This window comes from Ceratotherium simum, chromosome 21, assembly GCF_057802395.1.
Source record: "Ceratotherium simum simum isolate JZ-2026a chromosome 21, ASM5780239v1, whole genome shotgun sequence".
NCBI lineage: Eukaryota > Metazoa > Chordata > Mammalia > Perissodactyla > Rhinocerotidae > Ceratotherium > Ceratotherium simum.
In genome coordinates, this window is record NC_141920.1 from 15,544,010 (window position 1) to 15,567,039 (window position 23,030).

The 23,030-nt window shown below is 48.9% G+C and overlaps 2 protein-coding genes across 6 annotated transcripts; one reads left to right on the forward strand and one right to left on the reverse strand.

The window, feature by feature from the left end:
• Window positions 1-7: 7 nt before the first annotated feature.
• ACOT8 (acyl-CoA thioesterase 8) lies at window positions 8-13,792 on the forward strand. Of its 2 annotated transcripts, none has more exons than XM_087445199.1 (6): window positions 8-180; window positions 1,484-1,620; window positions 8,816-9,041; window positions 11,267-11,424; window positions 11,942-12,136; window positions 12,802-13,127. In XM_087445199.1, exons 1-6 carry the CDS (start codon window positions 62-64, stop codon window positions 12,984-12,986), a joined length of 1,020 nt encoding a protein of 339 aa, XP_087301325.1. In that variant the 5' UTR covers window positions 8-61; the 3' UTR covers window positions 12,987-13,127. The 2 variants fall into 2 exon arrangements, with proteins under 2 accessions (XP_087301325.1, XP_004430390.1); XM_004430333.2 differs by lacking the exon at window positions 12,802-13,127 and adding an exon at window positions 13,548-13,792 and having other exon boundaries at window positions 12-180.
• On the reverse strand, window positions 11,941-20,017 carry SNX21 (sorting nexin family member 21). Of its 4 annotated transcripts, none has more exons than XM_087445196.1 (4): window positions 19,916-20,017; window positions 19,414-19,678; window positions 18,754-18,911; window positions 11,941-14,889 (listed from the first exon to the last, which is right to left on the reverse strand). In XM_087445196.1, the coding sequence occupies exons 2-4, from the start codon at window positions 19,670-19,672 to the stop codon at window positions 14,215-14,217; spliced, it is 1,092 nt and encodes a 363-aa protein (XP_087301322.1). In that variant the 5' UTR covers window positions 19,673-19,678; window positions 19,916-20,017; the 3' UTR covers window positions 11,941-14,214. The 4 variants fall into 4 exon arrangements, with proteins under 4 accessions (XP_087301322.1, XP_087301324.1, XP_014642902.1 ...); XM_087445197.1 differs by having other exon boundaries at window positions 14,731-14,889; window positions 18,761-18,911; XM_087445198.1 differs by lacking the exon at window positions 19,916-20,017 and having other exon boundaries at window positions 18,754-18,928; window positions 19,410-19,767.
• Window positions 20,018-23,030: the final 3,013 nt, after the last annotated feature.

Below are 23,030 nucleotides of genomic sequence, written 5' to 3' on the forward strand. Positions count from 1 at the left end.
TGAGAGGATCTACGCGTGTCCGGCTCAGCGCAGTGCCTCGGGCCGGCAGCAGGTCATCGACATGTCGGCCTTGCAGGCCCCGCAGGACGGGCAGGATGCCGGCGATCCCCCCGAGGACCTCCGCAGCGTCCTGGTCACGAGCGTGCTCAACCTCGAGCCGCTGGACGAAGATCTCTTCAGGTATCCGGCCGCTTCTGGCCTGCATCCCCCCATTGGGACAGAGGCTCCTGATCTCCACTGCTGCAAGCCCATAGCTCCCTGGACGAGGATGGGCTCTGCGCCGGATGCAGGCTCTGCCGAGAATGGGAGAGAACTTGTCCCTGACGTAGCTGCCCCGGCTTCCTCCCTCTTGGCGCGGGGGTCTGCTCAGCCCCACCCCTAGGAGGTCCTGGCAAACTGGGCCGGTAAAGTCTTGACTTGAGATATCCTTCTTAGCAGCCTCCCTTGAGGGGTCATGCGCTTCGGGAGCCAGCCCAGAAAGGGCAGTGATTTGTCCAAGGGCACACAGCTGATCAGGTTTAAAACTTATCCGCAGCTCCGTGCATATTCACTGTCCTTTTCCTCTTACATACACCATCCACACCAGGTGGGATCTGGTAGCTCATTACTGATTCTGACGCCTGAGCCAGTCTCCTTTCCGATAGATACCACTTAAATTCTTGACTGCAGCTAGGGATTTAACCGTTTTGGCCTCTAAGGCTCCTACTGGCATATTGAAAGCTGTCTTAGGCGTTAATTTCCCTTACCCCCACTTACCGAGTTACAAATAACTTCCTGGAGGGCTGTTTGCAATGCATTATATGAAAAATGCTAAACTCTGGGCTGAACTGGGCTGAGCGTGGGAAAGCTGGAGACCTAAATTCTTCAGCCTTCGCAGGGCTCACACACTGGGCAAGATGTTTCACCTCTGAGGCCTCAGTTTCCTCATCCGTACACTGAGGGGGTTAGACTTGAAGTCTGAGGGCCCTTCAAGCTCTAAGTCTAGTTCTTGGAAGAACTGGGCTGTTGAAGTTAAGGGGTGTAAGTGGCAGGTCTTAATGCAGTCCACCCCCACCTCTTGGGGTTCATCTTGGTCCACTCAAGGTCTTGAGAGGCTTCTGCTTTACTTTAGTATGGGCAGTGGAAGAAACACTAGACTTGGGTTCAGAAGACCCAGATACTGCCCAGGATGACAATGTTTTAAGCTGTGTGACCTTGCTCAAGTCACTTTCCCTCTCTGATCCCTGTTCTCTTAGTGTAAAATAAGGGGATTGTTCCGTTATCCGTAAGTGAAGTCCACAGAAGAGTTGGGCAGTCCTGAAGGCCTTGAAGTTGTGTGCAGAGTGATATTATGATATTTGCCTGGGGAAAGGGTCCATGGTCCAGGTTCTCAAAAGGATCCCAAACTCAATAACGTTGAGGGATCTTGCACAAGAGGCTCATTGATAATCATAGGATTCGACCCAGCCCCTAAGTCTCTCCTGCTTTCTCCCTCTCCCCGCAGAGGAAGGCATTACTGGGTACCCACAACCCAGCGGCTGTTTGGGGGTCAGATTGTGGGCCAGGCCCTGGTGGCTGCAGCCAAGTCCGTGAATGAAGACGACCACGTGCACTCTCTGCACTGCTACTTTGTTCGGGCAGGTAAGCGCCCCCCCCTGCCCCCAGCCCATCCGGGGCCCCAGCAGCCACTTCTTTCCTGGCCTTGGGGGGCTGACTGAGGAGAAAGAGGGAGAGAGGAGGAAGGGGAGGGGCAGTGGGAGAGGAAAGAGAGTTAGCTGCTCCCCCATCCTGGGAGCCTGAGGAACTAAGCCTGGGGTGGAGAAGAGCCTTGTACCTCACTCCCGCTGAGACTCACTGAGTACTTGTTATCTGGCCCATAATGACACAAGATTTGTGGTTTAACTGCTCCCGGGAGTCTTTTGTTCTTCATCCTTTACACACCTTCTGTTGCCAAGTACTGTGCTGGATCCTCAGAGAGATGCTGTAACCTCTGCTAGGAGTTTGGAGGTAGGCAGAGCACCAGCCTGGGAATCAAGAGATCTTGGGTCTAGTTTTTGCTTTGCAGCTAATTTGCCCTGTGACCTTGAGTGAGGTTACCTCCCCTCCCTGAGGCTTGGTTCATCCCTCCCGAAAAATGGCAGAGGGGTGGGACCAAGGGTATTTTAATGAGATGATTTCTACAGCTGCTTACAGCTTTGGGATCAATAAAGGAGCAAGAGAGTAGTCTTCTAAAACCCATGCTCTCTTTTGAGAAACTATAAAAATCGCACTCGCTTTCCCTCCCTTCCCCTCACTCCTAAAGCAGATGCCCCCAACATTAAGAGTCCCTGTCTTCTACATGGTCCCATCAGCTGAGAAGAATTTATGGAACTTTATGATACGTGAATTGTATAAGGAAAACAATAGTGGGGTTTTCCCCTTCATTTTACAGATATAAAATAGTTATATAGTAAATATACGTTTTCATACTACATTCCCATGCCCCTCCCCACCATCTTCTTATTGCCTGGTGCTCCCTGACAGGCACTACTAAAACATTTGAATACTTACTGTGGGCCCAGTCCCTTTCTTACCTTTATGCTAGGTGGGAGCAAATGTGTCCTTTCTTTCTTCTTTCTTTCTTTTTTTCTGTTTTTTGCTGAGGAAGATTCACCCTGAGCTAACATCTGTTGCCAGTCTTCCTCTATTTTGTATGTGAGCTGCCGTCACAGCATGGCCACTGATGAGTGGTGTAGGTCCACACCCAGGAACCAAACCCAGGGCACCAAAGTGGAGCACGCTGAACTTAACCACCGGGCCACAGGGGCTGGCCCTGGAGCCTTCTTTAGCTGTGAGATGTATCTCCAAGGTTAAATGCATTCTAGTTCTGCAGCATTGTCAGTGGTTAGGAGCACTTGGTAAGGTCATTTCCAGTGGGGGTCAAGGGCTGTCTTCCTCTGATGATGCTTCCAGAATACCCAGTCCAGAATACCCTGTGACCAACAGGATCCTTTAAAGTGGAATCTGGGAGAGCTTCTTTAACCTGTTGATGATAAGCTTGAGTATAAGACATTAGAGACAGTAGCTGGTCATATTAGCATTAGACAACAAGGGATCAGCAGAAGGTTGTATACCAACAGACACTGATCTGTTGGTGACTGTCTCACGTGGAGTGAGTTTGTTTTCCAAAGAGGGTACTGCAAGCAGTTGGTGAGTCCAGTTTTTGGGTATATAAAAAAACCTTGAAGACAATTAATAGGACTAGAATCTAATCTCTAGGGCCGGCCCCGTGGCTTGGTGGTTAAGTGCACGCACTCCGATGCTGGTGGCCCTGGTTCGGATCCCGGGCGCGCACCGAGGCACCACCTCTCCGTCCATCCTGAGGCCGAGTCCCACATACAGCAACTAGAAGGATGTGCAGCTATGACATACAACTATCTACTGGGGCTTTGGGGGGAAAAAATAAATAAATAAAATCTTTAAAAAAAAAAAAAGAATCTAATCTCTACAAAGGTGCAAACATAATTTTTCTCTCTACAATTACCTTTATTTTTTTACCAAAGATAATCACAGTAAAACTAATTTGTTTATATTAAAAACTTGGCCTGATTATATATATAAGTGAAAATAAGAATACTCACTGAGATTGTCTGAATTCTGGAGGGATCAGGTAGGGAGATAAAGTAAATGTTTCATTTTTGTTCATAAAGGTATATCTTACCAAATTGATGATAGCTGAAGGGAAAAGATTTCTTTAAATCTGGAAAAACAAACATTAGAGCATTTTCCTTGGTTCATGTAGTCCCATGTAATTAATATTTTTGCTCTTGATCTTTGTTAGCAGTTTTATGAAGTTACCAGTGTCTCTGTTAAGAGTTCTATAATTGCTTACCCAGTTCAGTTTTATGATTGAAAGTTTATCAGAAACCTGTATTCTAGAGTAAGTGTCAGAGTTCTTTCCATGAATCTCTCTGAAGATGAAACATATTTGCAGAAGCATCAGAGTAAAACAATAACTGTCTGTAAATGACAAAAGACTTAAATTGGCATGGTTAAAGATCTGATTACAATGAGATTGACAAGGAAATCTGGTTATATCTGTAACACACATTTTAAGATAGTGACTAGAATTATGACTAACATTTTATATAATTTTTAGAACACTTATATTAGTAACATTTACCCATCCAATATAACCTAAGAAGGTTTATCATCATTTATTTGACAATGCTTCACATGTAATTTAACATATCAAATAAGCCTGATTAATTTAATATCTCTCTTTTTTTTTTTTTGTGAGGAGATCAGCCCTGTGCTAACATCTGCCAGTCCTCCTCTTTTTTTGCTGAGGAAGACTGGCCCTGGGCTAACATCTGTGCCCATCTTCCTCCACTTTATATGGGACGCTGCCACAGCATGGCTTGCCAAGCAGTGCGTCAGTGCGTGCCTGGGATCCAAACTGGCGAACCCTGGGCCACCGCAGCGGAGCGCGCGCACTTAACCGGTTGTGCCACTGGACCGGCCCCAATATCTCCCTTTTTATAAGAAGAGAGAACAAATTCTATGAGAAGTTCCAGCGGCCCTCTGGAAATTCTCAAAGTTACTTTTCAGGTAAAAAAAAAAAAAAAAAAGACTTTATTTAGGATTTGAATTTTGGGAGCTTTGTGAAAAATATCAAGAGGTTATAAAACACTTGGTTAAATAGTATCCTAGGTCACTGTGAAACAGTGCTTGGTTATCCATTTAACCAAAGTGACAAAGACTTTCAGGCAAATACAGAAAGTTACACAGTTGAAAAAAAACAAAAACCTTAGCTGTCTTAATAGAGACGTCTCAGCTTTTTGAGCATAGGAAATTATTTTGACAAAACATAGAATTTCTGGGGCCAACCCCATGGCCGAGTGGTTCAAATTCCACATGCTCTGCTTCGGTGGCCTGGGGTCACGGGTTTGGATCCCCGGTGTGGACCTACTCCACTTGTCAGCTATGCTGTGGAGGCATCCCACATACAAAATAGAGGAAGATTGGCATATATGTTAGCTCAGGGCTAATCTTCCTCAAGCAAAAAAAAAAAAAAAAAAAAGAGGAAGATTGCCAACGGATGTTAGCTTAGAGCAAATCTTCCTTACCAAAAAAAAACATAGAATTTCTATTTTCCAGGCAGCCCGCTCAAAAAAAAAACAAAAAACACTTTTACAGTCTCTTATCAAGAGGAGACCAACAGTCAAAGAAAACTGTCCTTTTAAGAAAGAGAAAACCAAATTCTAATTTTGCACCAGCTTACTTTGGATATTAAGACTCCTTTACTTAATTAAATTTATTCCAATCTTAGCCAGTTGACCATGCACAAAATTTTTTTCTCAGGGTTCCTCTTCCACAAACCTGCTATTTTTACATTTAGAATTTGTCCTTTCTTTTTTCCCATAACCAGTTTTGCTTTAGGACAAATTTACTTTCTTAACAAAAATATCTCCATTTCTTATACTTTCTTTTACTGAAAACATACATTTTCTCACAGCATAAAATTTTTTTTTATTGATGTTTTAATAGTTTATAACATTGTGAAATTTTGGGTTGTACATTTTTGTTTGTCCATCACCATATATATGTCTCCCTTCACCCCTTGTGCCTACTCCCCACCCCCATTGCCCCTGGTAACCACAATACAGTTTTCTCTGTCCATGTGTTGGTTTATATTCCACATATGAGTGAGATCATACAGTGTTTGTCTTTCTCTTTCTGGCTTATTTCACTTAACATAATACCCTCCAGGCCCATCCATGTTGTTGTAATATTTTTTTTTTACAATTTTATTTATTTATTTTTCCCCCAAAGCCCCAGTAGATAGTTGTACGTCATAGTTGCACATCCCATGTTGTTGTAAATGGGACGATTTTATCCTTTTTGTGGCTGAGTAGTATTCCATTGTATATATATACCACATCTTCTTGATCCAGTCATCAGTCGAGGGACACTTAGGTTGCTTCCACTTCTTGGCTATAGTGAATAATGCTGCAATGAACAATGTGGCACAAGATATGTTTACTAATAGACCCAAACATATCTTTTAGCTTTTCTATAATAAGAAGCCAAAAGTAGATAAACTTATGTTTAGTAATTAATATTTAATATTTTATCTTATTTGGAAATACTCAATAAATTTTTATCATTTTACTTAATTTAGCTGAACTCTAAGGTTTCTAAAAGATTTTACCAAAAGATTTTAAAATTAGTACATATACCATAACACATAATTATTGTTAAAAAGTTCATGCAAAACCTTTTTATCTTACTTACATCTATTTAATTTACCTGTTCTCAATAATTCTGTTTAGATTACCTACAAAAACATCGTAAGACATTAGACAAAGTCAGCCATCAATTTTTTTCTGACAAATTTTATAAGAGAGAGAAGATGAATTTGTTTGGCTTTTTCGTAAACCTAGGTAGAATAAAAATTTTATTTTTAATGCTGATAACGCTAAAGATGTGCCCATATTAATTAACCCAACAAACTTAAATTAGCTCTAATACTGAATAGTTTCTTTAGAATATGTGATCCTGAAATTCATTTGGGTTAGTTTCTGTTATTTTTTTTAAGAGTATACTCAATTTATATAGCAGTTGTTTGTTTTTAAGCCAATTAAATAGAGCTCTTATAAACTAGTCTTGATAATACCATCCAGAGATAGGAAAATATCACATGTTTATAACATATACATAGACACACACATGAACACAGAGACAGATGCAAACAGATTTTATCCTCCATTTAATTTTATTTTCCTTTTATTTTGTTTTTTTGATGAAGAAGATTGGCCCTGAACTAATGTCTGTTGCCAATCTTACTCTTTTTGCTGAGGAAGATTGGCCCTGAACTAACATCTGTGCCCATCTTCCTCTATTTTATATGTGGGACACCTGCCACAGCATGGCTTGATAAGTGGTGTGTAGGTCCACGCCTGGGATCTGAACCTGCGAACCCTGGATCGCCAAGGCAGAGCACGTGAACTTAAGCACTATGCCATCCGGCTAGACCATCCTCTCTTTTAAAATTTTCTTTAGAAATGTAAATCAAAACTACAATGAGATATCACCTCACACCCATCAGAATGGCTATAATTAACAAGACGAGAAATAATAAGTGTTGGGGAGGATGTGGAGAAAAGGGAACCCTCATACACTGCTGGTGGGAATGCAAACTGGTGCAGCCACTATAGAAAACAGTATGGAGATTTCTCAAAAACTTAAAAATAGAAATACCATACAATCTAGCTAGCCCACTACTGGATATTTATCCAAAGAACATGAAATCAACAATACAAAGAGATCTGTGCACCCCTATGTTCATTGCAGCATTATTTACAATAAGCAAGGTGTGGAAGCAACCCAAGTGCCCATCAACTGATGAATGGATAAAGATGTGGCATATATACACAATGGAATACTACTCACCCTAAAAAAAAGACAAAATTGTCCCATTTGCAACAACATGGATGGACCTTGAGAGTATTATGTTAAGTGAAATAAGCCAGACAGAGAAAGACAAACACTGTATCATTTCACTCACATGTCAAGATAAACACATGGACAAAGAGAACAGATTAGTGGTTACCAGAGGGGAAGGGGGTGGGGGGTGGGTGAAAGGGGTAAAGGGGCACGTATATATGGTGACGGATTAAAACTAGACTATTAAAAGTAAATTAATTAGGGGCCGGCCTGGTGGCATAGTGGTTAAGTTCGCCTGCTCTGCTTCGGTGGCCCGGGGTTTGCAGGTTCGGATCCCAGGCTGGGACCTATGCACCACTTAGCAAGCCATGCTGTAGCAGGCGTCCCACATATAAAATAGAGGAAGATAAGCACAGATGTTAGCTCAGGGCCGGTCTTCTTCAGCAAAAAGAGGAGGATTGGCAATGGATGTTAGCTCAAGGCTAATCTTCCTCACTGAAAAAAAATAAAATAATTAATTAATTTAAAAAAATTCTTTTCTGGGGCCAGCCCTGTGGCTTAGTGGTTGAGTGCATGTGCTCCGCTACTGGCGGCCCCGGTTCGGATCCCGGGCGCGCACTGACACACCGCTTGTCTGGCCGTGCTGAGATGGTGTCCCACATACAGCAACCAGAAAGATGTGCAACTACAACTATGTACTGGGGCTTTGGGGAGAAAAAGGGAAAAAAAAAGGAAGAGGATTGGCATGGATGTTAGCTCAGGGCTGATCTTCCTCACACACACACACAAAAAATTAATATAAAAATGTTAAACTAAATATAGTAGTCCCCCCCTTATCTGTGGTTTTGCTTTCTGGTGTTTCAGTTACCTGTGGTCAACCACAGTCCAAAAATATTAAATGGAAAATTCTAGAAATAATTTATAAATTAAAAAGAAAAAGCTAGGAGTATTTACTTTATGTAACAAACACTTGTAGAGCACTTACTATGTGCCAGATATTCTAAACACTTTACAACTATGAACTAATTTAATTCTCATTAAAATCCTGAGAGGTATGAACACTGATGATCCTCATTTTACAGATGAGTAAATTGCTCAGAGAGGTTAAGTGACTTTCCTAAGGGCACACAGCTGGTGAGTGGCAGAGCTGGGATTTGAATGCAGGGAATCTGGCAATGTTGCTTCTGTTCTGTGCTGTTGACAGAGAGGAGCTCCACCTGCACTGGGGGCATCAGGATGACAGCATCTGGTGTTCTCTCTCTATCCCCTTAGTAGGCCTCTCAGTCAGTAGCTACCAAGCAGAAAAGGAATGGAGAATGAATAGCAGAGGTGCCTGTCCAGCTATTGTGATGGTGACCGGGCCTATGGGGCTCACTTGGGCTTACTCTGTCCCTTGTGCCCGCTGCAGGGGACCCGAAGGTGCCAGTGCTGTACCAGGTGGAGCGGACGCGAACAGGGGCAAGCTTCTCTGTGCGCTCTGTGAAGGCCGTGCAACATGGCAAGCCCATCTTCATCTGCCAGGCCTCCTTCCAGCAGACGCAGCCCAGCCCCGTGCAGCACCAGTTCTCCATGCCCACTGTGCCTCCACCGGAAGAGCTGCTTGACTATGAGGCCCTCGTTGACCAGTATCTAAGGTGAGAGGCCTGGAGGCTCCAGGACAGCATTCAGACTGCACTTGCCACCTGTTAGTGGGTCATGGGATCCTTCAGTGGGTCTTCACCAGCATTTGAAAAATATAGACTACAAAAGAAGATATTGAAGTGTATTGATGTAGCAAGAGTAAGAATCCTTTTGTGAAACTTTAGTTGCAGTTGTGTGCGTGGGCATGTGTGCATGTGCAAGTGTATTGTGTTGGGCTGTGAGGTGCAGGGCTTATGATTCAGCCAGTTCAGGTACTATTATAGCTTTACTGGTTGTTAAAATATTAAAATACTTTTATAACCCCTTGGTAAATACCTCCCCAGTCCCTGAGTGGTCCCCTTCCTCCTTTGGGGTCACCCGTGATCCAGCAGCCTAGGAATTAATGCCTGGCAGGGGGCAGGGTCCCTGCTGCAGAGCTATGGCCTCGCTGCCCTTGCCTTGCGTGTGTTGGATGTTTTTTGTTTGTTTGTTGTGAGGAAGATCAGCCCTGAGCTAACATCCGTGCTAATCCTCCTTTTTTTTTTTTGCTGAGGAAGACCGGCTCTGAGCTAACATCTATTGCCAATCCTCCTCCTTTTTTTTCCCCAAAGCCCCAGTAGATAGTTGTATGTCATAGTTGCACATCCTTCTAGTGGCTGTATGTGGGACGCAGCCTCAGCATGGCTGGAGAAGCGGTGCGTCGGTGTGCGCCCGGGATCCGAACCCGGGCCGTCAGTAGCGGAGCGCGCACACTCAACCGCTAAGCCATGGGGCCGGCCCGTGTTAGATGTTTTGAATGTCACCTGGTAAAATATATTTACTTGGATCCCAGCTAATAAAGTTGGGAAAATGCTGGGGCAGGGAAAAGAGCTCTGAGTCCCGACATAGGACAGACACATGGATTCTGGCCGGGGCTGTACCTCCATTAGTGCCCACCTGCTGTGACTTTGCCCAACTCCCCAGCCTCTCGGAGCCCTGCTTTATCACCTGAAAAATGGGAATGGTTGTTTCTTCCCTGCCTGATCTCAGCTCCTGTCCTCATAAGGACAGCTCCTGTCTTGTGCTGCATGCAGGGGAGGCGGCAGGGTGGCATGGGACAGATGTGGGTTAGAACCTGGAAAAGGCCTGGGTTCAAATCTAGACTCCATCTCTGCTAGCTCTGTGAGTTTGGGCAAGTTGCTTTCGCACTCTGAGCCATGCCCTCGGTTATAAAATGGTGCTGATCATAATTCCTACCTCATAACGCTGCTAAGGATTAAATGAGCTAAGAGAGAATAAGGCACTCAGCGGGTATTGTAGTTATACCGCTATTGAATAAGCATGGAGCTTATGCAGTTGGAGCCCAGAAGTTTGCTGAAATGAAAGGAAGACATTGTTCTTAAAGCTCCCTAAATCTAGAGCTGTGCTGTCCAATAAGGAGGGCACTAGCCATGTGTGGCTATATTAAATTAATTAACATTAAACAGAATCAACAGTTCTGTTCCTCAGTCACACTAGCCACATTTCAAGCACTCAGTAGCCACGTGTGGCTAGTGGCTACCATGGTGGACAGATACAGAACATTCCATCATCACAGTTTTATTGGACAGTGCTTGAGAGGATAGGGATGAAAATGGAAATACCAGTGAAGAGCACTAGGGGTAGTTGTTGCCATGGTGAAGGGGCTTCTCTGGAAATGGACTCCTCCCCCTGGGGACACAGTGTTCCCAATTGCTTAGGGTTAGGGAACTCAGTCCAAGTTGGGCAGCCTATTTCCTGAATGTGTAGAAGAGTGAAGTTAAAAGTAGGAACCGTGGAGCCAGGCTGCCTGGGTCCGAATCCTGCCTTCTCCACCTCCTGAGCAAGCTACTTGGACTCTGCTGATTTCATTCATCAGCTCAGGGTGATAATAGCACCTATCCCAGGGGTTGTTGTGAGGAGTGAGTTAATGTGTGTGAAATGCTTAGAACAGTGCATATTATAGGGTATGCCTATGACTATGATGTGTTGGCTTTAATATGCCTTATCTTGTCTTCTCCACAATGTTTATTATGAGGTAGGTTACTACAAGGCCACATGGCTCATAAGTGGCAAAGAAAGGATTCAAATACTCTACACTCCTGCCTGCCAGAGGGGAGGGGAGCTTTGGGGGATAAGTCAGGAGTCCTTGTGGAGGAATGAGGGGAGTCAGGAGAGGCAGCTCAGAGGAGAGGCTCCACCTCTCCCTGTATCCCTCAGTCCCTCTCCGCTTTACTTTCAGGGACCCTAACCTCCAAGAGAAGTACCGAGTGGGGCTGAACCGAATTGCTGCCCGGGAGGTGCCCGTTGAGATCAAGCTGGTAAAACCACCCACCCTGAGCCAGCTGGAGAGCATGGAGCCCAAACAGATGTTCTGGGTGCGAGCCCGGGGCTATATTGGTAAGAGGACCCCATGGACTGGAAGAAAACACTCTCCAGGGGTCTAGGCCTGTGCCTCATTTGCCCTGTGTGGCCTTGGGCATGTTACTTCCCCTCTCTGGGCCTGCATGATGGGGAAGGTGGCTCAGCTTCTCAGCAGGGCCCTCTCAGCTCTTTGCATGGAGAGAATGGGGAGGTGACTATAATCCTAACATAGGCCCTTTCTGGGGAAGGCAAGGCACCTTGCTGAGATTCTTCTCCAGGTCCAGTGCTAACCATTACGTGCCTTTGTGCAAACTGGAAGAAGACACTTCCAGGGTCCAGGGTGGGAAACTTGGGGAGTGAAGACTGGATTTCAGTCCTCACTCCCTCCTGCCCCACCTCCCTTACCCCCCTCACGTACGTTGGGCCAGGTGCTCTCGTGCAGTGAACAGTCTGCACCTCTGTGCACGGCAGCCCCTTTCTCTCCCGCCTCCCTGCAGGTCCTGAGCTGTAAAGCCCAGGAGCCCAGGGCTGACGGGGCCGGAACCTGTTGCAGGGGAGGGCGACATCAAGATGCACTGCTGCGTGGCTGCCTACATCTCGGACTATGCCTTCCTGGGCACAGCGATGCTGCCCCACCGGTGGCAGCATAAGGTGCACTTCATGGTCTCCTTGGACCACTCCATGTGGTTCCACGCCCCTTTCCGAGCTGACCACTGGATGCTCTATGAGTGCGAGAGCCCCTGGGCTGGTGAGTGTGGGGCCACGTGGGACAAGGGCACTGACCTTGGGGTGGCAGGCAGCCTCCACTTCCTGTGGGGCACTTCACAGGTCATTTCCTCTCCTGCCCTCCTAGGCTTTGGCATCCTTGTCTTCAAAATGAGAGTGAGAGGCAGGACAGGACACCTGCTCAGCTCTTAATTTCTGTTACATGCTGGGAAGAAGATTTACTTGATCTCAGAGACCCAGTTCAGATTCTCCATATGATCTCCGACAAGTCCCATCTCCTCTCTAAGCCTGTTTCCCTATCTAAGCAAATAAGGTCACGTTAGAACAGTGGTATCCAAACCTGGTGGCCCATCAGACTGCCACTTGGGGGAGCTTTTTCAAAATAGAGTCTCAGATTCCACCCCCAAGATTCTGACTCAGCAGGTCTTGGATGAGGTCCAGGAAACTATTTTTAAGAAGCTCCCTAAGTGACTCTGACGATTAAGCTGGTTGGGGCTCAGGGCACTCAACAGCCTCTAAGGCACCCACTCCTTGGACACTCCTGGTGGTGGACAGAGAGAAACCCAGACTCCTCCAGCAACGTCTAGTCCCCGAGTCCTGGGTTCCTTTCCAAGGAGTACATTTCAAATGAAGAAAAGCCTTGCTCTGTGCAACAGGGACAACACTCAAGGGATTCTTTATACTCAGGGAAGGGGGACTCTCAAGTACCAATAGCATCACAGTACAGGAGCAACAACCTTGAAGTTAGGACACTTGGGTCTGAGTTTGCCCTGATCCTTAAGGCTAAGTTCCTGAGCCTCTCTGGACTTCATTGTCATCATCTGGAAAATGAAAGGACAATGCCTGCTTCACTTGGCTGCTGTGAGAACTAAGTGAGCTCTATTATGTGTAAGGGAAACCAGCAGTTCCCTTCATAAACATCAAAATGAGGCCCAAGGCTAGCAGAGAGAATCTCCAGGTGGGAGGGAGGGGTGGCCAGACCTCTTGGCCCCCGTCCTCCCCACTGATCCCGTATTTCCCCTTGGAGGGAAGGGTGTTTTTAATGAATTACCAGCCTGGAGGGCCTGGTTTGATTTATTATGAGAGGAACTGAAGGGTTTCCTAACATAAGTGGCCAGAGGTGGGGCGGATCTGCTGAGCCAAGCTACTGACCGGGATTTTGCTCAGAATTCCTCCTGCTGTGATCTTTTTGAGGAGCCCGGTGGATATGTGAAAGTGCTTTTAAACTGTCAAGTGAGGTTCCCATGGGAGGCGTTACCCCCCAATGACTGACCATAATAGGCTCATAAAGGGGCATGTGGAGATCTGGAGTGACCGTAGTGTCAGTGTGCCCTTGTACGGGGCAGCCTGACCTGGCCTGGGCCCTTGTCAAGGAGTGTGTTTGGCTGTGCTGAAGGAGAGAAGGCCATTCTCACTCTTCTCCTCACCCACAGGTGGCTCTCGGGGGCTGGTCCAAGGGCGGCTGTGGCGTCAGGACGGGGTCCTGGCTGTGTCCTGTGCCCAGGAGGGCGTGATCCGAGTGAACCATCGGGTCTCAAAGAGCAAGCTGTAGCCAGAGGTACCAGCTTGGCCTAGGGCTACAGGGATCACCATTCTCCCCCACTCCTGAAGCAGGAGTTACAGTTGAGGGCTGGGCCTGCTGTCCCTTGCATCTAATAAAGAGACTGATACCACTGGAGCTGCTGGCCTTTAATTCCCTTGGGCCAGAACTGCAGCCCTCCCTCCAGCCATCGACTCTAGGACTCCAGAGGCAGAGTCCCTGGCCCTTCAGCCAGGCTGGCTTGCTGGCTTGGAGACCCACGGAAAAGGGACCAGTGACCCTGACCTGGGGCACAGCCCCTAGCTGTTCATAAGCTGGAACATCTGCATCAGACTTCCTGCCCCATCCCGAGCATCGCAGCCAAAGCTTGTCCTGAGTCCAGCTCAACAGAAGAACCATGTTTCCTTGGTCTGCTACAAATTCTTTGTGGAACTTCTAGGGGTTTCCAGCACCCCCTACAGCCTCCCAACTGCTGTCCATGTCCTCATCAGCACTCCGCCCCACGCACACACACCCTAGGGCAGTGCCTCTTCCCCCAGTGGCCTTAAGTCTAGGCAAGGTTAGTCCAGTATCTCCTTGATAAGCAATTCTTTGAGACTAGGGGGTGGAGTGGGGGTCAGGCCTGCCTCCTGGAGGGCGTGGAGCCGGGCCTCCGACTGGCGTTTGTCCAGGCCCAGGCGCCAGGAGAGCCGGACATGGGCTTCTAGAAAGGGTGCCAACAAAGTGTGGAGGCTCTTGTCTCCCAGTAGATGTAGGGCCCTCTCACAGCATGCCCGGGCCTCCCCAGGGTCCTCCAACTCCTGGTGGCACACAGCCAGCCCAGCCAGGGTCAGCAGAGGGCGGTCTGGGCCAGAGGGGATGCCCAGCTGGGCCTGCAGTTGCCAGGCATTGGCCCAGAGTGCCAGAGCCTCACGATAGAGGCCAGTGCAGGTGAGACTCTGTGCCCGCCGCAGCTCGGGCAGCACGAAGAAGTCTTGCAGGTCCAGGGCATGGCGCAGTTCGGGCACTGCCTGCAGGTGGCCCAAAAACTGCTCGAAGGCCCGGCTGCGGCGGGCAATGGTCTCTGCAGTGAAATTCCGGCGCAGGCGCTTACGGGGGAAGGAGATGGCAGCCATGGGGCCCCGGAACTGCCGCTGTAGGTTTCGGTGCAACCGCTCAAAGTCCGAGTAGCGGCGAGAGATCTGGGCTGGCTGGCGATCTGGTGGCCCTGGACCCATCACGGCGAGGGTGTAGAGCTGTAGGGAGGGTGGGGGTGAGGGCAGGTGCAAGTTGTCCATGGGCCCCTTCCCTCCCCACACCCACACTTCCAGCTCTGTTCCCCCACCTCTTCCCTTCACCCCTGAGACTGGGCTCAGGAGGGTGGGAGCTGCTGGGACGGCAGCTAGGGACCCGGTCGCATCTTACCTGAGGCTTGTCTGAAATGACCCAGGCCCAAGACAGCACGGGGAGAGAAAGAGAGGTGAGCTTCAGTGCCTGCAACTGCTGCCCCTTCTGCCCCTTAAGGAGTACCCCCTTCCCGTAGAGCAGTTTGCTCTTTTGACAGCCCCTCTGGAAAACCAGGGCTGAGCTGAAACCCAGGCCCCTCTTTTGGGCTTCTGAGCCAACCTTTAGGACCAGCTTGGAGCTTTGTTCCACTCTGGACACAGAGTCCCCAAATCCCTAGCCAGGTTATTCCAATCCAGACCTGGAGGACAGGTCTGCAGACAGCCCTAGTAGTGATCTTTATGGAAAGTGCATTGGACTGGGACTCAAGTTCTAACCCCAGGTCAGCTACTCCCTCACTGTGTGACGTCAGGCAAGTCAGTCCCCCTCTTGGGGTCGCTACCTTCTCTAGTGAATGAAGTGTTGGCCCAGGTCATTGTTTACTCAAGTATGGGCCATGTACAAATGTTGGTACCCGAGATTTTTGGGTGGTATGTACTAGAGTAAACAACACTAAATCAGAGGCAGGAGGTGATTCCCCCTAATTCTCTTTGAATCTTTATGACTACAAATTTAGAAGCTCTCAATTTGGTTTTAAAAAAACACTTCTCCAACACTTCTCAGCTCCAGTTTTAGAAAAGAGCCAGAAAGCGAATCTCAGGTCAGGGCCTTCTTCAGGCAACGGCATCCAGGCAGGGTTTAATGACATGGGTTCATTTTCACTGCTTTTATTTTTACAGTTATCTTTTCTTTATGGCAAGAGAGGCTTTCCACATACAGCAGGGGTATAGAGTTATCTTTTAACCTTATTTTCAAAATATAGGTCTATTTAAAGAAAAATGTTAAGCAAAGAAAGGTACAAGTAGCATCTGGATAGGACAAGAATTGTGAAGGTGGTACGGGAATGACTGAGGTTTGGGAAACACTGACCACGATGACCACTAAGCTTCCCCAAGGTCTGAGAACCCGGATATGGATTAATCTATAATAATGCTGAGCCAACAGGTTTAAAAGGGGGATTAACAAGCATTATATGTTAAAGGCATACTAACACCAAACCCAGATTTTTCTCTTGAATTTGCCCTGTGAAACTGCCAATATCATAGCCACCCTGGTCAATTAGGTTTGCCTGCTCTATCCTCTCGAAGATTCACAGTGTACATTAATATTAAGGATTAAAAAGTTAAACAATAGAGAAACTTATTTTACTCTCGTTTAACTGCATTCCCAGAACATATTGACTGCAAAACCTTTTTTTTAAAAGAACAGTTATTAACATTCCAGGGAACCAGTTTTCTGCAGAACACACGTCAGGAAGCACTGGTCTATAAGGACCCCTTATGTTCATCTCGCTTTAATTTTTATTTTTTGACAACAGAACCACTTTATATCCATTATCTCATCTGATCCTTTAGCGTCCGACCGAGGCAGGGAATAATGATAGTAATAGCTCCATTAACTGAGCACCTACCCTGTGCCACGGGCTGTGCTGAGCACTGTACATCTATTTCATTTAATCATCACAACAGCACTGCAAGCAAGGTGTCCTTACTTCTGACAGCTGAGGAAGCAGGCTCAAAGAGGGGCAAAGGGCTCAAAGACTTCCCCCAAGTCACAGAGCTAGCTGGTAAATGGCCCAGCTGGCATTCAAACCCAGGCTGATCTAATGCCAAAGCCTTTGCTCTTAACCCACAGGAGAAGTTAAATTGGGATTTAGGGTCTCTATTGGACAAAGGAGGTGATAACTGCTCCTGGGGGTCCCCTTCTTTTGCATGACCCCTGGCCAGGACTTTTGCCATGGGACTTTTGCCATTAAGACTTGATCATCTTTGGGCCGGACCGGTGTCGCAAGTGGTTAAGTGCGTGCACTCTGCTGCTGCGGCAAAGGGTTTGCCGGTTCGGATCCCAGGTGCGCACCAACGCACTGCTTGGCAGGCCATGCTGTGGTGACATCCCATATAAAGTGGAGGAAGATGGGCACGGATGTTAGCCCAGGGCCAGTCTTCCTCAGCAAAAAAAAAAAAAAAAAAAAGGATTGGCAGATGTTAGCACAGGGCTGATATCACAAAAAAGAAAAAAAAGACTTGATCATCAGACTCAATCCCTGCTTAAATTGGAGCAATCACCCCATGGGCGTGGCCCTTGTTTACTAACAGCAGCAGAGAGGGGTGGAGAGGCCCAGATGTAGGACAGGGCTCCAGGCCCCCTTCCTGCTGAGTCAGAAAGGGAGGAGGGTGGGGAAGTGGGGGGAAGTGAGAGGCAGGGAGCTGCCACTGCCAGGACTAGCTAGGTCAGGCTAAGTTTCAGGCCTGGCCGGGAGCAGGACCTGGCTGACCACATTCACCGTGTCAGTTTCTCCTTTTTTTTGTGAGGAGGACTAGCCCTCAGCTAACATCTGATGCCAATCTTCCCCTTTTTTCCTTGAGGAAGATTGGCCCTGAGCTAACATCCGTGCCCATCTTCCTCTACTTTATATGGGTCACCGCCACAGCATGGCTTAACAAGCGGCGTGTCGGTGCACACCCGGGATCCGAACCTATGAACCCCGGGCCGCCGCAGCGGGGTGCGTGCACTTAACCGCTTGCGGCACTGGGCCGGCCCCTAGTTTCTCCTTTTCACAGGGAGAAAAACAGGAACTCCAAGGCCCTCCCCACACTGCCCTTCACCCCAGCCCCACCAACCCCCTATATCTAGCCCTTAGGACAAGATGATTCTGGATGCTCAAGAACTGATTCACCTGGGTTGTAAGGAGGGCACAACAGGCCTTAAATGCCACACATTTACAATCCAAAGTTAAGTAATAATGATATAGCTACCATTTTACTGAGCACGTCATAATGCCAGGTACAATGCTGAGGGCTTTCTGTGCACTGTTACTGAATTCCTGCTACAATCCTCTGCACTATTCCCATTGCTTAGATGAGGAAACAGGCTCATCAAGGTTACACAACTCACCCAAGGCTAAAAAACTGGTAATAAGTGGGATTTGAATTAGGGTCTGATCCAAAACCCATTTTTTGTGTGTGTGTGTGAGGAAGATCAGCCCTAAGCTAACATCTGATGCCAATCCTCCTCTTTTTGCTGAGGAAGATGGGCCCTGGGCTGACATTTGTGCCCATCTTCCTCTACTTTACATGGGACGCCGCCACAGCATGGCTTCACAAGTGATGGCTTCACAAGTGATGCGTCCCTGCGCGCCGGGATCCGAACCTGCGAACCCGGGGCATGTGAAGCCGAGCGCGCGCGCACTTAACCGCTGCGCCACCGGGCTGGCCCGAAAACCCTTTTTTTTTTTAACCACTAACCAATGCAATTTGGGTCTCAAGTCTGACACAGATAATTTTATAATCTTATAATCTTTCCTATATATCTTGCTACAATTTGCAAAACCCTGGGGATGGGGGAGGGGAACACACACACCAAGTCTCTTAGTCTCAAAATCAGGAGAGGAGGCAGGTCCATAATCCCTTCTTTATTCAGTCTCAGAGAAGCTAAAGCATTTGCCTGAGGACTTGCTCAAGTTACATCCCCTTTCTGGCCTCAGTTTCCCCCTCTGTAAAATGGGGCAGCCATTTATTACTACATAGCCAGACCCCCCAGGAAGTTGGAGTATTCCCTACTTTCTCTTAGCTGGACTTCTAGACTCACAGCCCAGGGGTTCCTGGACCATCACTCACCACGTACTTGGAGGGTGGGTCCTTGACCACGGTGGCACTGGTCACCTCGAAGAGCAGCCGCTGGGGTACCAGGGTGTTTCGGGACTTCTTCCAGAAATCCTGCAACTGCCGTGCCAGGAGCTGACTGCCCCGCTGCGCATCAGGTTGGGGGCTCCGTTCTGCATGAGCACACGACCAGTCAGCCACATCAGTGGGCCAGGGGCCAGGGTCAACATAAACCACGTGCCATGACTTCGCTCGTCCTCCCAACAGGTGACAGAGGCTTTGTCACCATTTGACATAAATGGAAACTGAGGGCCAGAGAGGGGCCGGGTGCCAAACACCGTGCCTGGCAGACTGTAGGCGCTAAATAAACATCTCCGCCCAAAAACCCCTAGCACGTTATTACCACGTGTATACCAGACTCTCTACATTTAATGGCCCCAACAACCCTGAGGTGGGAGTGATTTTCCCCATTTGACACAAGGGAAAACTTGGCTCAGAGAGGTGTTGTGACTCTCTCAAGGTCACAAAGCCAAGAGGTGGCTGGGGCACTTAAGAAGTGTCGGAGTTTCGGCTGGATCAACTCAGAGCCCCCGAAGCTCTCGATGCTCTTGGGAACGCGGTTGGGTGGAGGCCTAATCGGGCCCAGGGTTCGCGCCTCCATCCTCCCGCACTCGCCTGCGTCTTCTCCCGACGCCCCGTCCCCGGGGAGCAGCGGGTCGGGGCCGACCTCCTCGTCTTCCTCTTCGTCCTCCTCATCTTCCTCGGCGCTGGTGAAGCTGAGGGTGCCGCTGAGCCGGGAGGACAGGCCCTCGGCGTCGTCGTCCTCCAGCTCCGAGCTCTCCGGGAACTGCTCGGCCTCGGGGCCGGCCGCCGCCTCCCCCGGGCCGTCGCCGGCCAGGGCGTGCCGCAGCCGGTGCAGGAGCCGCGAGGCCATGGCAGCCTAGGGGGAGCGCGACGCTGGGTCCCGGGCGGGGGCGGAGAAAGACCCCGGCCCAGCGCCGGGAGGAGCAGGGGCGGGGCCCAGGGCGGGGGAGGGAGGGGCGCAGCGGAGGCCCCGCCCCCGCCGGTTGGGGGTCTTGCGAGCCCGGGGATTCCGCAGGTGTGGCCTCCTCGCACCCACGCAGCTTAGGGCCGCGCTCTTCCCCGGAAGGGCCTGGGATCCTCCCCGCGTCTCTACCTCCTGCGCCTCGCCGTGCACTCAGGGGCGCGCCGCCCTCCAGGGGTCCCGGTGCAGCTCCCAGCAGACTACGACGGCCGGCCGGGCTCTGCCGGGCTCCGCAGGGCCCAGGCCGCTCCGAACGCCGCTCCGGCCGCTTCCTGCCGCCGCCCCGCCTCCGGCCCCGCCCGCTCCCGGAGCCGCCCGGGAATCCCGGGCCCTTGGCTCCAGGAGGGACTTGGGAATCCTGGGTAGGCCTGGATGAGCCCCAGGCCTCCTGCGGGGTCGTCCCCACTCCGGAGGGCCTCACAGCCTCCTTGAATCCTCCCACCCCTCCTGGCCCGGAGACCCAGGCTGGCCCCAATCTGTCCCCTTTTTCCACCCAGCACTCTTTAACTTTTCAGTCATTAAGTGACAGTAGGAAGCCGATCTCTCTGGTGAGGAAACTGAGGCCGGGAGAAGACGTGTGATCTGGGTTGGAATCTGACCTCGCTGGGCCTAGGTTTTCTCGTATGTAAAATAGGAACAATTAATATTAGTACTAACTTTGCCGCTCTGGTAAGGACCCTGGTCCAGTGCCTGGCACAGAGCAGGGGCTGACAAAATGATCAGTTACATAATGATTATTGTTTCTACAGTTTTCACAGGCTTTTACAATCTCATTTGAGCCTCATAAGAAGTAGGCACACATAGGATGTAGGCAAACGTTGAAACTGTAACCTAGAGAGGCTGAGTTACTTGCCCAAAGTCACAAAGCTTGCCAGAGGTTTCTGGCAGTGGGTCCTTGCAGCCCAGGTCTCCTGGGCTCTGCTGCCTGTTCTTTTCCCATGAAGCAGGCCTGTAATCTCAGCCACTCCTCTGGAGGGCTGTGCTTTATCTTCTATCTGGAGGGCAGCAGTAGGTCAAGAAGGATTTATTGTCGCTCTTTGTCAGAAGGCCTAGATATCAGTCCCTAGCTGGACAGATGTTGCTAGTTAACAAACAAAATCTCTCTGACATAGGTCCCACCCTTTTTGAATGGCACAGGAGAGGGGGTGGGGGGAAATAGCTTAGAATAGAAAACACACTTCCAGCCCCCCACCCCCACCCCCCCATGTACAGAAGGGGTGGGGCTCTCACTTCTTGAGGTTCCACTGTGTTCTGTATCCTGTTCCAGGCACTTTATGTGGGGTCACAACTCACCCTTACAGCATCCCTGGGAGGAAGGCATGATTAGGCAGTAATGGTCTGTTTTCAAGATGAAAAAACAGGCATATTGGCTTTCCCAAAATCCACAGCTGGGAAATAGGGGAGCTGGGATTTAAGGCCAAAAGTCTGTGTAATTTTAAAGCTCTAACTACTCTTCATTCAGCTTACTGGCTTCATTCGTTCACTCATTTATTCAACACTCACTCATTCACTCAAACATTGGCTGAATATTAACTCTGGCATATTCCTCACAAGTCTGGGCACAGAGCAGGTGTTCCTAAAACCATGGGTTGTTAGAGCAGGAGGTCACTCAGAAGTCTGGTCTCGAGCTTCCATTTTACAGATGGGTAGTCTGAGGCTCAGTGAGGGGAAGAGGCTTACCCTGGCTCATACAGACAGGGCCAGAACTAGGAGATGTCCTGATGTCTTGTCTCCACTACTCTTAGACTCTGTTTGGATATCTCCCTACAGCCTCCCTGAGAGATGGTCATCAAATTCCTGCTTGCATACATTCAGTGACAGGGAGCTCATTATCTTATAAGGCTGTCTATTCCCATTATTGTTCAACTGTGACTGTTAGGAAGTTCCTCTTTATATTGAACCAGGTGACATTCAGTTCAGTTATTCTTACAAAGAACACGATATTTTTGGACACTTGCTAGCTAAGTGCTGGGTTCTGTGGAATGCAGTAGTAAATAGGAAACGGTCTCTGGTCCGTGGAACTCAGAACAAGTCATGATCATGTGGCATGCTTAGTGCCATGGCTCAGGACACTGCTGGAGACCACCTCAGACTCCTTTGGCCTGGGTGTAGGGGAGAAGGGATCCTGGAGGAAGTGATGTTAAAGCTGAGAAAGATGATAGGGAATTAGGCAGGTGAAAAGGGGGAAGATGGGAGTGCCTGGAGGCTATCAAGGGTGGTGTTTGGAGCTGTATTTTAGTCTAACCAGAGCAGAGCAGCATACAAGGTGGGGAGGGAAGGGGAGTGAGATTGCAGAGGTCTGTGGCATCTTGCGCGGCCACACTGAGTTTGGACTTAAATGAAAGAACAGATTAATGAACAAATGATTGCTGAGACTTCCACACCCTCTGTTCCAAAGAGATCAAGTGGTTCCAATGTTTGTGTCCAAATTGGAATCCTCTGGGTGTCGCTGCCCCTTGGCCCTCTGCCTGGCTGGGGGAGGCCTTATTTAGCCTGGCCTGGCTCCACCGAGCTTTCCTTGAGAATGTCTATATATAGAGGAGGAGGGCAGCCCAGTTGCCACTGTCCATCTGCCTTCCTTGGTGTCCAGCCCCCTTTCGCTGGCCCCGGACTCTGTGCTCAGTCGTCTCGGTGCTCTTACTGTTGACTTAGCCAATGTCCATGAATGTTGCCTACCCCCTCAACACCCAGCCTGGACCCTGTGGATTCTCAGGCTGGGCTCCCTTTCAGACTTGACTTGATCTGCCCACCCCTTCACTCTCCAGGTGGCAGCTGAGCTCCTCCAGACTTCTCTAAGCTCTAACAGGGGGCCAGCTGCCCCTTCCTACTTAGAGAAGCTTCCCCTTGTCCCCCTCCCCCCAAAAAAGTGAATCCCAAACACCCTTTTCCTGGAGAAGGTAAGCTTGAGAGAGGAATCAGCTTTCAATGTTTATTTCTTCTCCAAATGCACCCTGTCTCCTGGACCCTGCCATATATTTCTCCTGAACAGGTCCCCGGAAGACTGTCTGTCTCAACTTCCCCTCAATCAAGATTAAAAAGAATCACCAACACGACTATAGATCTTTATGATTTACAAAGCTCCCCAGGAAAAAGGGAATGATGATAATGGTTGCTACCTCATAGGATGACCACTAGTTGAGGTCATGTGGTTAAAATGCTTAGCACAGTGTGTGGCACGTCGTAGAGGTTCAATAACTGTGGCTGTCACTTTCCCCTCCCCCTGTCCCCTGCCCCTTATCATAGTTCA

Bases quoted from the DNA above. Each gene is read 5' to 3' on its own strand.
- ACOT8 (XM_087445199.1), top strand. From the start codon at position 62: ATGTCGGCCTTGCAGGCCCCGCAGGACGGGCAGGATGCCGGCGATCCC. The intron at 1,621-8,815 runs GTAAGCGCCCCC...TGCCCGCTGCAG, and splicing joins CTGCTACTTTGTTCGGGCAG to GGGACCCGAAGGTGCCAGTG. The intron at 11,425-11,941 runs GTAAGAGGACCC...AACCTGTTGCAG, and splicing joins GCGAGCCCGGGGCTATATTG to GGGAGGGCGACATCAAGATG.
- SNX21 (XM_087445198.1), bottom strand. From the start codon at position 19,672: ATGGCCTCGCGGCTCCTGCACCGGCTGCGGCACGCCCTGGCCGGCGAC. The intron at 18,929-19,409 runs GTGCGGGAGGAT...TGTGGCTGACTG, and splicing joins TCGGGAGAAGACGCAGGCGA to GTCGTGTGCTCATGCAGAAC. The intron at 14,890-18,753 runs GTGAGTGATGGT...CCCTCCCTACAG, and splicing joins ACCCACCCTCCAAGTACGTG to CTCTACACCCTCGCCGTGAT.